The sequence below is a fragment of the Lethenteron reissneri genome, chromosome 37 (genome assembly GCF_015708825.2).
Source record: "Lethenteron reissneri isolate LAM-NWPU_2019-01 chromosome 37, ASM1570882v1, whole genome shotgun sequence".
Taxonomy (NCBI): domain Eukaryota; kingdom Metazoa; phylum Chordata; class Hyperoartia; order Petromyzontiformes; family Petromyzontidae; genus Lethenteron; species Lethenteron reissneri.
In genome coordinates, this window is record NC_083815.1 from 6,258,701 (window position 1) to 6,272,339 (window position 13,639).

The following is a 13,639-nucleotide window of genomic DNA, read 5'->3' on the forward strand; positions in this document are numbered from 1 at the left end:
AAGCTGAAAGGCTCAGGGAGGCTTTCCTCGCTAAACAATTGCCATTATTGCTATTTCTCCAGATGATCACCACCAGCCACATGTATTTCAGTGGCATAATAATATTTTCAATTCCAAATTCTTGTATTCGGAGTCACAATCAGAATCTTTATTTGGACAGGAGGAATCCGATGAGCTATAAAGCGTTTTCACAGATGTCCAGTATTTTCACAGATGTCCGTCCAGTGGCGTTAGCAGAATTTCACGAACGTCCACTTCAGCTGAAGTGAGACAGGTTTGAGTCTACACTATGGGAACCTCATTTGCTAGTAAAAATATGATAATTGGTTTTTTACCCTTCTATCTGGCAACAAAACTGACACCTTTTTTACAAGGAGTCATGTTTGCATAGACCGCAATACCTGCAGTCATAATACAAACAAAAGACATAACTCTGATAATGTACACTGTCCTTGAAGTTGATTGGTCCACACCCGAGACAGCTTTCCTTAGAGCCTAGTCTCACATGGGTTGGACCAGATGACTCCAAAAGGCGTACAACTCAAACACAGTAAACATGACTCCTTGTAAAAAAAGGTGTCAGTTTTGTTGCCAGATAGAAGGGTAAAAAAACAATTATCAGGTTTGAGTCTCTTAAGAACTGTTGCACATGTAATAGTCATCTACAACGATGTGTCACGCTGTGTGAATAATGCTGCATGTTGCCTTATTCTGTACACCGTGCTGTCGCAGAGCCAAGATGCCACACTAAAATGCACAGAGGGGACATGCAGGAAGTCTTCACTGTGTTGAAATCCATCAGAAAAACGCAGGATGACATCTGCAGGTAAATATTCTCTACACGGTAAGCTTTGAAAATGAAATTGGTTTTTTACCCTTCTATCTGGCAACAAAACTGACACCTTTTTACAAGGAGTCATATTTGCATAGACCGCAATACCTGCAGTCATAATACAAATAAAAGACATAACTCTGATAATGTGCGCCTTTTGGCGTCATCTGGTCCAACCCATGTGAGACTAGGCTCTAAGGAAAGCTGTCTCGGGTGTGGACCAATTAACTTCAAGGACAGTGCACATTATCAAAGTTATGTCTTTTGTTTGTATTATGACTGCATGTATTGCGGTCTATGCAAACATGACTCCTTGTAAAAAGGTGTCAGTTTTGTTGCCAGATAGAAGGGTAAAAAACCAATTATCATATTTTTACTGGCAAATGAGGTTCCCATAGTGTACTGTAAACTTTTTTTAAAAAAATGTTGAATCGTAACATTTAAGCCACGTTGTAGTCACAACGGAATGCACGGTTACCATTGTCACCGCACGCCAGCAATGTTTTATGAGTAGTAAGCCTACTATTCACACAGCAGTATAAATGGGTACGCCGTTGGTTTATGGGCACAACGTGTGAGGTGGGGTAAAGTGTGAGAACTCTCACCTCTTCCAGGATGCCCGACCACCGTGAGATGGTCCGAGTAAACTCCATAGAGGGGCTCACTCGTGTCCCTTCTAGTAGAGGCCCTTCCGCCGGCAGTAGCGTGGGCAAGCAATTTCAGGGCTGCACCTTCGCCATGCATTGATACCCAAGGATGACCCTTCTCTTGCCCATCAGAATCTTTATTTAGACTGGAGGAGGAATCCGATGAGCTATGAAGCTCTTTTTCACAGATTTCCAGTATGGGCGGGTGAGCAAATTACAACAAATAGTACAACACCGATAGCAGTGCAAAATAAAGGAAAAGTTGAGCAAGTCACTAATTGTGAATAACAAATATATTTCTGAGGTCGGATTTATCAAGCTTGAGCAAGGCAGCAAAAACAACAGAGCACACAGTATAGTCCCTCAATATAATGGCACATTAACAACCAAACTACGTCACCTGTAACAGTGAAATATTAAACAATTTGCGCTCAGCTCACTACATAGGTGCATGCCATTCACTGTAAGGATGCCTCCAGCTGCCAACTTTCTGGCAGGAGCTGAACAATGCACCGTTTTTAGCAGTAACAAACGAAAGCCACTGCAAATTAATCCTAAATTAATTACTCTTTATCAAGGGTCTGAAAGGGGAAGCGTGAGTAGGTTCAACATGGATTTTCATTCTTAAACCCACAATTAATGTCATCCGCTGCTGGTAAAAATTGTAAGGAGCGCAAATTAACTTTCGTATTTCCTTTTAACATACGTTGTGCCAAAAGTACATCTGCCATACGTGATGGAAAGCACTGTTATCGTAAATCAGCACTCTGTTACATCACATGCATTCATGGGTGTAGCAACTGTCAGGTGTTGTATACAATAGGTGACATTGGAAAAGGGGAACTATAATCTGTCACGAGAAATAGTTGCTCTTGGGGCGCCGCAGTGGCGAGATGTTAACTGCCTTGCTTGGTATACAGGAGGTCGTGGGTTCGATCCCGACCTTCACGCCTATATGTTTGGAGTCTGCATGTCTCTCTCCCCGTGGTTGCTGTGATTTTCCTTCTGTTTTTCCCTCCACATTTAGAAACTTGCGTTTTAGAGTTTTTGGCTGCTATAAATTTCCACGTGAAAAGCCACTTCGTTGAGCCAGCATTTGTGACCAGGTCGCTTCTGGAAAAAGAGCTGTAGAGCTCAGTGGACCTTACCTGGTAATATTAAAAACAAATGTTGCTAAGTTTAAGAAGCTGTGCTCTAATATACGAGTCAGCACAAAGGATGGCTGGTCACAAATGAGGAAATTTCACGTCTGGTGTTCTGGTCGCATCGCTCGTTGCGCACAACACACTCGGCACAAGAATGTCCCAGTTCTTTAAAACGCCGAACACTTCCCCTTTTGGTGTTGAGTCTGTTTGACGCGCAGAAAACAACAAACATTTGCAATGTCAATTCCAACATTCCCTTTGAGATCTTTCAACACAAGTAACCGGCGCTCTGTGGCCTGTGGCGTGCAGCAAGGTTAAGGAACTCGTCCGACAGACCTCGGTGCCAAAGGCCGCCAGGGAAAGGCGGCCGTCCAACCGCGAGTGGCTGCTCCTGTGCATGCTGGTGATCTGCCAGGCCCTGCTCGCCTACGTCCTCAAATAGCGGCCGCCTCGGGTTCTCACCCCTCTAGGCCAATGGACTGTGCTCAGAGTGTGGGACACTGATGATGGGTAGGTGAGATTGGGGGGGCGGGGGGAGAAAGGGCCATGTCCCGGAGGCGGGTTGGGTGCAGGGATATCCGAATACTACTGTGTAGGTTCCACGGTTGCGCTGCATGGCTCTGCGATGTGTTTTTCGGGTTGTACCGCGCGCTGTTGGGCACGATGGCCGGCGTTTTTGCTCCGCGTGTTTGGAGCTTCTTCAAGTCATCTGGAGGATCTCTCTCCCGAAAACACGTCGGAGAGCGATTGGATGTTCCAATTTCGATTTAAAGCTTTCGTGACTGCAGGGATTCATCTTCTTGGTTCTTTCGGTACTTCCCTTCTACGTGACTTTACCGAAAGAACCAAGAAGATGGATATTCCAAGTTTGAACTCCGAAATACTCATGGGGCATTTCCACTTACAAGCCACACGTACAATATATAACCCAACGTTAATTTAAATTGTGCTTGACCAATCCTGTCATGATTTATGGAATTGAAGAGAGCACGGTTTGAGTCCTACCATGAGCAATCCACTTCTCCGCGCCAAAACATCCTACTACTACGACCACCACTACGACATAATTATTTTCACAGATTTTCTTTAACGGATATCTTGTCCAACAAAAGTACTTAAGTTTCAAGGCAATATATTTATTATTTGACGAGGGTGAGCAACGATTGAGATGATAACCCGGTTTATGTGGGGGATGCATTCCTGAAAGGCACGAGGAGTATCGAAACGATGTCAAGCGAAGCGACTTGCAGGGTAAATTTCGATTTAAAGCTTTCGTGACTGCAGGGATTCATTTTCTTGGTTCTTTCGGTAAAGTCACGTAGAATGGAAATAATAAAATAATAATAAGTATTATAAATAAATAATTCTCACGACGTTTCGGCCACAACGCAAGCAGCCGTCCTCAGGTGAAGAACAGGTCTGTCGAGAAGACAGAGTCATTCAGACTCTGCAAGGTTGGTGCATGTGTATTTATTCAGACTCTGTCTTCTCGACAGACCTGTTCTTCACCTGAGGACGGCTGCTTGCGTTGTGGCCGAAACGTCGTGAGAATTATTTTATTATGTTTTATTTTTATTATTTTATTATTTCCATTCTACGTGACTTTACCGAAAGAACCAAGAAAATGACTTGCAGGGTAGTTTGTGAAGGCGAACGCCGAGAGGCGACGGACGGCGAGAAAGGACGGGCGATGCCGTCAGCGACGTGAGTGTGTGGGGTTGAGGTGACGCTAATCAGATGGCGGAGTTGATAGTAAAGTGACGTATTTGCGAAACAAAGTAAAAAAAAATGGGGATGTAAATCACGGTATTACCGTAACCTCATATTTAACCACCACTGCGCACATGCATGTATACGTGTATGTGTCAAGGTACATGCGCATGACTGTATATATGCATGTATGTATGTGTGTATATGAATATATATGTGGGTTATCCACGTATGGATTCTTCCAACTTTGACGAGTCGTCATGAATTCAGTCGTGAGTCAAGTCAAGGAATGGGTTATTGTTGTTCGTGCAGCATTGCAAACGTCTGCAGGAGGCACAGGAGCCAAATGCATACAACATACGTGAGCAGGAGAATGGGATTTTAATTGAACTGATGCATCGTACTACACCAAGTGCGTGTGCAAGGTTGGTGCATGTGTATTCGTGTGTATATGTATCTACATATATTACACGAGTATATTCATAGCGCGTGCTTGTAGCAGAGTGTGGTTATCGCACTGCGCTACAAAAGCCTGGAAATCGGAGTTGAATCCCCGGCCACGAATAACGCCAGTGGCAAATACCTTAACCTGTACAGAGCCTCCCCTAGGTCAACTCCACCTTAAATGAGCACCTGGTGTAGAGTGAAAATCAGCACCCGAGAAGACAAAGGCCGCCAGCTGTCGTGCCGGCCTTATTTGAATGTATCTATTTGTAGTTATGTATCTACACCTATGTGTGCATCAGTATTCATGTACCTACATGTAAACACGTGAACACTTAAGACTTGGCTGTATATGTATGTGCACTTGTATATGGATGTGTATATAGACATGTACATATACGTGTGCGAAGGAGATATTGACCTCTTTCATTTGAATTCAACTATAGACCCTCTCACAGTTCTACAACCGAACGATGGCCACTCCACCCACAGTACTGAGTAGAGGAGTTTCAACAGCACGCATTGGCGTGCACCGTGTGCGTACGACAAAGCTCTTGCAGCGCAACGGGCTCGTCGCACCAGGGGGTCGGATGCGCCCGGAACGTCGGACTCCGAAATAAACGCGCCAGACTCGGCGTCCGCTCGTGGGGATCAAGGGTGAGAGTTCAGGAGACAGCGGGGGGGGGGGGGGGCGGGGGTGGCGCTCTTTCCCCACGGGTGCTTTGGCGGTACACATCTGGCAGAGACGTCAGCTGCAAGACCCAATGGTTCTCGTGCTCCCGCTCCGGTCCGTTACCGATGAGCGCTTGGCTCGCGACGGCGCATCGGCAAAGCCTCGCTGGCAGACACCCGTCACCGGCTCTGCGCGGTGTCACCGGGGTGGGTGTCACACTGCAGGTTGGCGTTGCGACCCGGCAACATACCGACGGGCTCACTCGCCTCCCCGAGACGTCATCCAGCCGGCGTTACGCGGTGCTCCTCGCACGGACGCCCACGGTCGCGCGTTGCTAACCCCACCAAAGCGAGGTCCTAACCCGCCCTCTTTGTCTACGGCCTCAAAACACTCACACGAGTCTTCCCACGAGTGATTTGTGGTGGTTTCCCACGACGACACACCGCGTATAACCCACAATGCACGCCTACTCTCAGCGGGCCCTGCGCCAACTTTGATAGTTGATCTCGTTAAGAGACGCTATCCCGGGGCCTTCTCCCCTGCCGCAGCACCTGTCCTACGCAAGGCAGTGCCTATGGCTTTGACGTACACGCGCGCGTAACGCTATGCCAGTTATTACTGCGCCCTCGGTCAGCACAAACACACGGTCCACCTCGTCCACCCCGTAACGCGTGACCCATAAAGCACCGGCGAAACCGTTCACTTTGGAGGAAACTGTTCGACGGATTTATCGTCTCCCTGCAATCCAACATGACCAAAGTTCCACGTGTCCACTGTCCAGTATTGCTGACCAGATGAGAAGCTCTCTTGCCACAGGGCTGGTCCGTTGTAGTTAAAGCTGTGTGGCGGATGGGGACGACCCTGTAACACAAAGTTCCACATTATTGTCCTGGACTAATTTGACAGCCAAAGGGCCGGGTTTGCGTCCAGTCAGTGAGTGACCATATTTCCAAACGTCGGCTCTGCCGAGGACAGGTAAAAAGCCCGCATAGTCTCCTGAAGGTGCGTCCACTTCATGTGAAGCTATCCTGCTGGTTCACGAGTGCAGGTGCAGCTCCTCAGCCTCTGTTCTCCCTCCACGAGTGTTCGGGTCTGAGGTGTGAGAGAGATGAGCCGGGCATCTGGAAGGGGTTGATTGACACAGGAGCTCCTCTGCACATGCTCCAGCATTGTCCATCCCAGGTGGTTCATTGTAGCCACTGCTTGCATCTGGTTTGATCAACTATCAAAACGTGGATTTTTGACAAAACGAGATTTTTTGACAGTGGATCCTTCCAAATATACAAATTGTCAGCAGGACTGTGGCACAAACATTTTGGGGCAAGGTGCGTTGCGATTTAGCCTCTCCCATGAGGTTGAGAAGACAACCTGATGTAATGGATAATCTATGTTCTACACGCATACAGAGGAAACAAATAGGCGACACAAGCTTTCTTGTGCTATATCACAACAAAACAAAATATTGAATGTCACAGCATACAGGTTCTTAGCAATATATACTCACCGTTCCTATTTTCACGCTTGGTTTTAAATGTTTTGATGTAGCCGCTAAGTACGTGTGGCAGAATTAATCATCCAACTCCATCGCCGTGACAATCCCCCGCCGAATTATCGCGATACAAGATCTCTAATTCAATAACGTTCTTGTCTTAAGACTGCTGTGAATCATAGCGCCACTCGTGGATAAAACAGCCGCGTGATCTCACCACCATATTTCATTTACACATGGAGCGAATAACGTGTGTTATTATGCACGTTATTTGGTGCACCTATACCGTGAGCCAAAGAATCAAATGATGAACCGATGAATCGATGCGTTGTTCCACCCGGACTAAGTGCTGTTAATGTTTCATCTTGTACAGATAACTATTGAACTTGAAGTCAAGTCGAAGGGTCTCTCTCCCCGCTCATAATGAGCAATGAGGACCTATCTGATCTCCAGAGCCATTGGTGGAACTTCCACACACAACTCCTTTGATGGAGGTTGTTCTCTCTGCAGGAGGGTCTAATAACTTATATGGGTATCCTCCCATTGTCTTGGCTCTGCTCGTGTGTATATACACTGTTGACAATTCCATTTCTGTATCTCAGTACACACAGGGTCAGACAGGATATCAACAAGGTGTGAAAGTATACACCCGCCGGCGACCAAATAAATTGTCGCGATTCGTTTACCATTGAGGCTAATGTGAAATCATTACGTAAAACAAACACATGAAACACACTGATTATTACATATGTATTGTGAGATCATGAATCGATATTAATCAATCGATACATGACACCGCCAACATCAACGCACGTCCTTGCCTCTATGCCACTTACTCTGCTGGCGCAGCTCTGAAGGGCACAGATTTCGATTTAAAGCTTTCGTGACTGCAGGGATTAATCTTCTTGGTTCTTTCGGTAAAGTCACGTAGAAGGGAAAAAAATTATTTATTTGTGTTTTTTTATTTTCTTATTTCCCTTCTACGTGGCTTTACCGAAAGAACCAAGAAGAAGGGCACAGATGTTGACTTTTACATGCCAAAACATGGAGAATGACTGATGAACGAGAGTTTGTGACCGTACACCTGTTGACTCATGATGCTGACCTTCTCGTGTGCAAATGATTCACAATTACATTAGATTGAAAACGATGTCACACATTCATCACAAATTGAGCCAACGAAGAACATTTCGTCCAATTTGAAATGCAGATTAAAACATATCTAAATAAAGCTTAACACGCACGTTTTTCATGTTGGCCAGTTTGCCTCAAGGAATCTATGCTCGGCTAAGACTCACCCACAGCAGCCTGAACAGACCAGCCCGATTCTTCTGCTTGTTTGTCTTCAAACAAGGAGACCCGGTTTAACACGCAGACTAGAGTACCAGGTTTACTCTCCCAACACACCGGGTGTGCCGAAGAAGCAACTCTTTGCCACGTTTTGTTTACGTGACAAACCTTAGTAACTGGCTGTCGAGCGGTGGTCGTGGTGGGTTAACGACACATTTATATTTACGCGATATAACCCAAAAAAATTTTATTATGAAAGAGACCAAGCATTGGGCCACGATTCCAACCACGTGTAGAGTCATGGGGTCAACAGTCGGGGATGGATGCAATCAACAGGTTTCCTCACTTGGGTCAAATTCAGTGCCAATGTCTTTGTAACAACAACAAAAACATATTTGACTGACAGCAGTGGAGGGTAGGAAAAGGCAGAAGGGGTGGTATGCGATGAAGGGTGAAGAGGAAAGGGCTGAGTCCACAAATGACAAGCACCGTAGAGGATAGGGGACCCCTCCTGGAATGTCCCAGGACCATCTCGGAGCCGAGGAGCTCACTTTGTCCAGTGGTAGCCCAGCGTAAGAGCACACTCCACCGGTATGGGAAAAGCACGGGAAAACCCCGCGTTGAATTTCACTTCGTGTCGAGCTTGGATGAAGACGTTGATAATTACAGCTCAACAAGGGCTCAAATTAGAGATTAATAGTCAAAATTCCAACAGTTTTCCTCATTGTTGGAATCACTCCACCAACTCTGGCACATGACAAAATGTAACTTCTGTAACTTTCCATGTTTTCTCGTATTTCTTACTTGGCTTCTTTTTAACACCACACCGTATCGTATGGATTCGTTGCAAGTCAGGTAAACACGAAGCCAAAAGGCTCCAACTTTCAAAATGCTGCTCACAACACAAGAAACCATTCACCCAAGCCACCAGCCTGCTGATGCAAGCATCGTCTCCGATCGTTCACGTGTATTGATCCGTGTCCATTATGTACAGCGTTAGCGTCGTTGTCACCATATCCGTGAGCTTGTAAGTGTACATGTTTGCTTCTCGGGGCTTGAGCAATAACTGTATGTTTTGTTATAATGTAAGTGGCGTGAAAAGTGTGTAAGGATTCCAGCTTGCGTTTAAATGTGTCAAATGTAGTCCATACACTGATTTTATTTTGTTGGATAAGCCTTGATTTAGAAACTCACAGCCCTGTCTATGAGTGGGAAGCAGTGTCTGCTGTTCAGAGGTAAAAAACACGTTAAAAGAGCAATCTAAACTCAACATATTCAGAAGTTTAAAAATGGCAATTCAGAGGAGCCGTCATTCCTCGCAATGCAACAAATTCCCAGAATGGCCCCACTCAATTGCACTGAATATACTTGCAAGCCAGAGCAGCATACATTCGATATCTGTGCGACTGTAGACTTGCGCTTTCGATCACTGAAATGTGATTAAGGTTTTTGGTTACATCATTGCAACCCTACGAGGTTGCAAAGTTAACCCTGCACAATGTTTACATTACATTTTGGGCGAGATTCCCATCGGTAAAGGACAATGTTAAACAACAAGGTTGGATTTTATGTTAAAATACACATATAGACAGCATTATAGTGTTTTAGACGTTTATCTCAATACTTACCCAACTTCTAGATTTGAAGCTTTCGTGACTGCAAGGATTCATATTCTTAGGTTTTTTCGGTAAAGTCACGTAGGTAAATTTTTTTTTAAATTAATGAAAGTAAAATAAACATAAAAAATCACGACGTGTCGGAGGCAACACAAGCTTCCGTCTTCAGGTGGAACCGTCACAGCTGTATTACCTGAAGACGGAAGCTTGTGTTGCCTCCGAAACGTCGTGATTTTTTTTATTTTACTTTTATTAATTTTAAAAAAAATTTACCTACGTGACTTTACCGAAAAAACCTAAGAATACTTACCCAACTATGTAAATGTAGGTAATTCCATGGATGTGGCTGAAAGATGGGGAAAGATGTATTTGTCTGCAATAATGTGGCAGTGATTTGACATGTACTGTTGTAGCGGAACATGTTTGCACAAATATAATGTGTTTACACAAAACAGACTGCGTTCTCATTCACCCCCGCGCCCATATTACTTACTTGAATTTACCATTGAGAATACTGGAATAAAGGATAATATCCTGCCCTTTAACAATCCACTGCTGACGGTCTAACCAAGCTGTGTTGGTGGGGAGAGGGAACCCAGAATATCACTCGCCACTGATGTCAGCCATGGCCGGGAATCAAACTTGGGTCACTGGATTTTTAACGCAGCGCTAACCGCTGCACCACCACTCTGCCCCCATTTACAACGTATACCTGTTAACTTTACAATAAACTGTCACATCCTGTGATCCTGACTGCCGGGAAAGTCCAATACGATAAAAGAGGTAGTGACAGACACGACTAATCCTGGCCGCGCAGGGTTTTCTGCACTTTGGATGCACATGCACCGAATCTTGTGTCGATATCTTTGGTCGGGGTGTTTCCTACGGAGTAAAGTACACTTCGCGAGAGTTTATTGTAGAGCAGCTCGACCTTATAACCTTCCCACCGTGGCTAGGATTCCAGTCTATTAGAACCGTATTGTGAAAAGCATTCATGTATTATAATTGTATGTATGTTGAACTTCTTTCGCATCGTACGAAGTCAACTGTGCTAATTGGAGGCGCGGAGGTGGAAATGACTTATAAACTAGGCCATACATTGTTATCATACATTTTTTTTCTAAAAAAACAGTTTGACATGGATTAACAAACAAGTGTCTGTGTGGACAAATGAAAATAATATCAAATCAAGGCCTTGCATTTAAATGCAATACAGTACTACATACTGTAATTTGAAATCTATTTTGATCAAATGTTATATTATTGCCAAAGAAATAATGCGAATTTACCAAATAACAGTCTTCCAATATTTCAACAGGTATCTAGCTCTTAAATGCACTTGTTTCTTTAAAAGCATACATCCCATTGATGTATGGTCAGGTGAGTTGCAAGATGTCCAATGACAGCTACAAGCATTTGTGCACACCGCAGCGGTCACATGCCATTCATCAAACTGCAAACAAGGCAGGTCAAATGCATAACAACACAAATCAAGACTACATTTTTTATTTAAAGCTTTCGTGACTGTAGGGATTCATATTCTTGGTTCTTTCGGTAAAGTTACGTAGAAGGGAAATAATAAAATAATAAAAATATAAAACAAAAAAGTTTATCACGACGTTTCGACTGCAACACAAGCAATCATCATCAGGTGTGAAATCCACAGCAATAAAATTTTAAATCCACTGTAGATTTCACATCGTGAGAAACGTCGTGAGAATTTTTTGTTTTATATTTTTATTATTTTATTATTTCCCTTCTACGTGACTTTACCGAAAGAACCAAGACTAAATCAAGACTCCTCAAACAAGCGAAAGGACATACATTCAGTGTAGCATTTATAGACACGTTTTACTCGGCCAATTGTTGCATGCCAAATATAAAAGAGAATATAGTACATACATTCATCCAATACACATTCACAGCAACACAATATATATTATACTTCGCTCCCCCACCATCATCAAACCTGCACTGACAAACGTGGCAAATACCTGCATGGTCAAACAACTGGCTGTGTGCATCGTCTCGTGTCAAATATATCATGAAATGTTGATTTCGTTTCCTCTGACTGCAATTGCACAAAGCAACTCACCACATACCGTACACACGTCCGAAAATGTGATACTGTGTTGACAGCGATGCATAAGCGGAACCAAACAAACCCCTTATTCTTCTTGGTTCTTTCGGTAAAGTCACGTAGAAGGGAAATAATAAATTAATAAAAATAAAACATAGTAAAATAATATAGTTAAATAATATACTTATTTTATTAAGTTTTATTTTATTATTTCCCTTCTACGTGATATTACCGAAAGAACCAAGAAGATGAATCCCTGCAGTCACGAAAGCTTTAAATCGAAACCCCCTTATTCATAACACTGTTCTGAAGATTTTTTTTTACATGTACGCTCAAACACAATTTAATACGCGACGTTCCGGCCCATGGCCATTCTTCACAACAGACATCTGCTCTGAACAATGTATTGATCTGAAGAATAGTTACTGTCCGTAACATCGCCTATTATGAATTATCTGTCTGTGGGGTCGTGTTATTGACAAATGCGTTGAGTTTTTGTTATTCATGCTGCGTTCCTGCCAAAGGAGTATCGCATTTGTGTAAATAATTGCTGCGTTGTGTGCAATGGTTATGAAAACAAAGCAACATACGAAATATATATTTAGCATGTAACGATTAATTGCGTGCAGAGGGCCTCCCAACGCACTCGAGCCCTTGAGGTTCGTGCAAAATACTTCACCATACTTCACCATGTTGGTGAGTGCGGATTTGGAGGTGGTGGTAACGCAAAACTATTGATTTTGCGACATTCCGCTTTGCTGCCCACGAGCCCTAATACACTTGTTTAGTACATTGTCATCATCCACTCAATCAACACTTCATCACTGTTAGTAGAGTGACTCGTGTGGGAGCAGGCGTGCATTGCCCCCCATCCCTAGTGGTCAAAGCTACGAGTTGAGACTCCCTTGACAACCACCATATTACGGAGCTGTAGTGGCTGCATTTTTTGCAAAGACGAAGCGCCCCGAACAGCGTTAAATGTTCGAGACCGTGAGCGCAATGATGTGATTGGGTAAGAGCCGCGATATATACCGGCTAGGTGCGATCGTGCGAGACAAATCATGAATTGGGGCACCACCTGACCAATTGCCGCACCTCCTGATCACTGTGGATGACTTGGACATGTACTGCGTATGGCGACTGTCCAAAACGTCGCATTGAATAGTGCATTGAATAGTGCGTGTGTATAAATCCATGTGTGTACATTGTACGCAAACGTTATTTACTACAAGCCAAGAATGTCTGCATGTCCCGCGCGTGACGTCAATACACGTCGACCTGCCCCCCTCATTAATAATCATGAACAAGAGACGTCACACCGCATGGAGAACCCCCACTCATGAATAATCATGAGCAGGTGACGTCCAACAAATGGACACCCCCCCCCCCTCCGTTAATAATAATTAGCGGGTAACGTCAATCCACATGGGGAGGCGAGGCGCCTCCTTCCCCCTCCTCGTCTGCCGACAAAGGCAGAACCCTCACGTCACGCGGTCTCCGTAATGCTGTTGAGACATCAAAGTAAAAATGACGTCATGATGAACAAGGGATTATAACCTTTATATGAAATATGTCTGTCACCGCGGCCTTACAAATTGCACACGAATGGATGCAATGAACACCACGTCGCCGTCTGCTTTTCGCTTGCAAGTTTCAGATTTACTGCAATACACACGTCCTTGGACGGGCAAAATGCTAGTACAGTATATATTA

General features: G+C 44.3%; 1 protein-coding gene across 2 annotated transcripts in view; it reads left to right on the forward strand.

Annotated features, from left to right (window-relative positions):
- LOC133351491 (oxysterol-binding protein-related protein 8-like) overlaps nt 1-3,985 on the forward strand; it is a 116,793-nt gene extending 112,808 nt beyond the window's left edge. For both annotated transcript variants that reach the window (XM_061566747.1, XM_061566748.1), the window contains 2 exons: nt 733-826; nt 2,934-3,985. In XM_061566747.1, the coding sequence (XP_061422731.1) occupies nt 733-826; nt 2,934-3,066 (227 nt within the window). In that variant the 3' untranslated portion in view covers nt 3,067-3,985. The remainder of the gene's footprint in view (nt 1-732; nt 827-2,933) is intronic.
- Nucleotides 3,986-13,639: the final 9,654 nt, after the last annotated feature.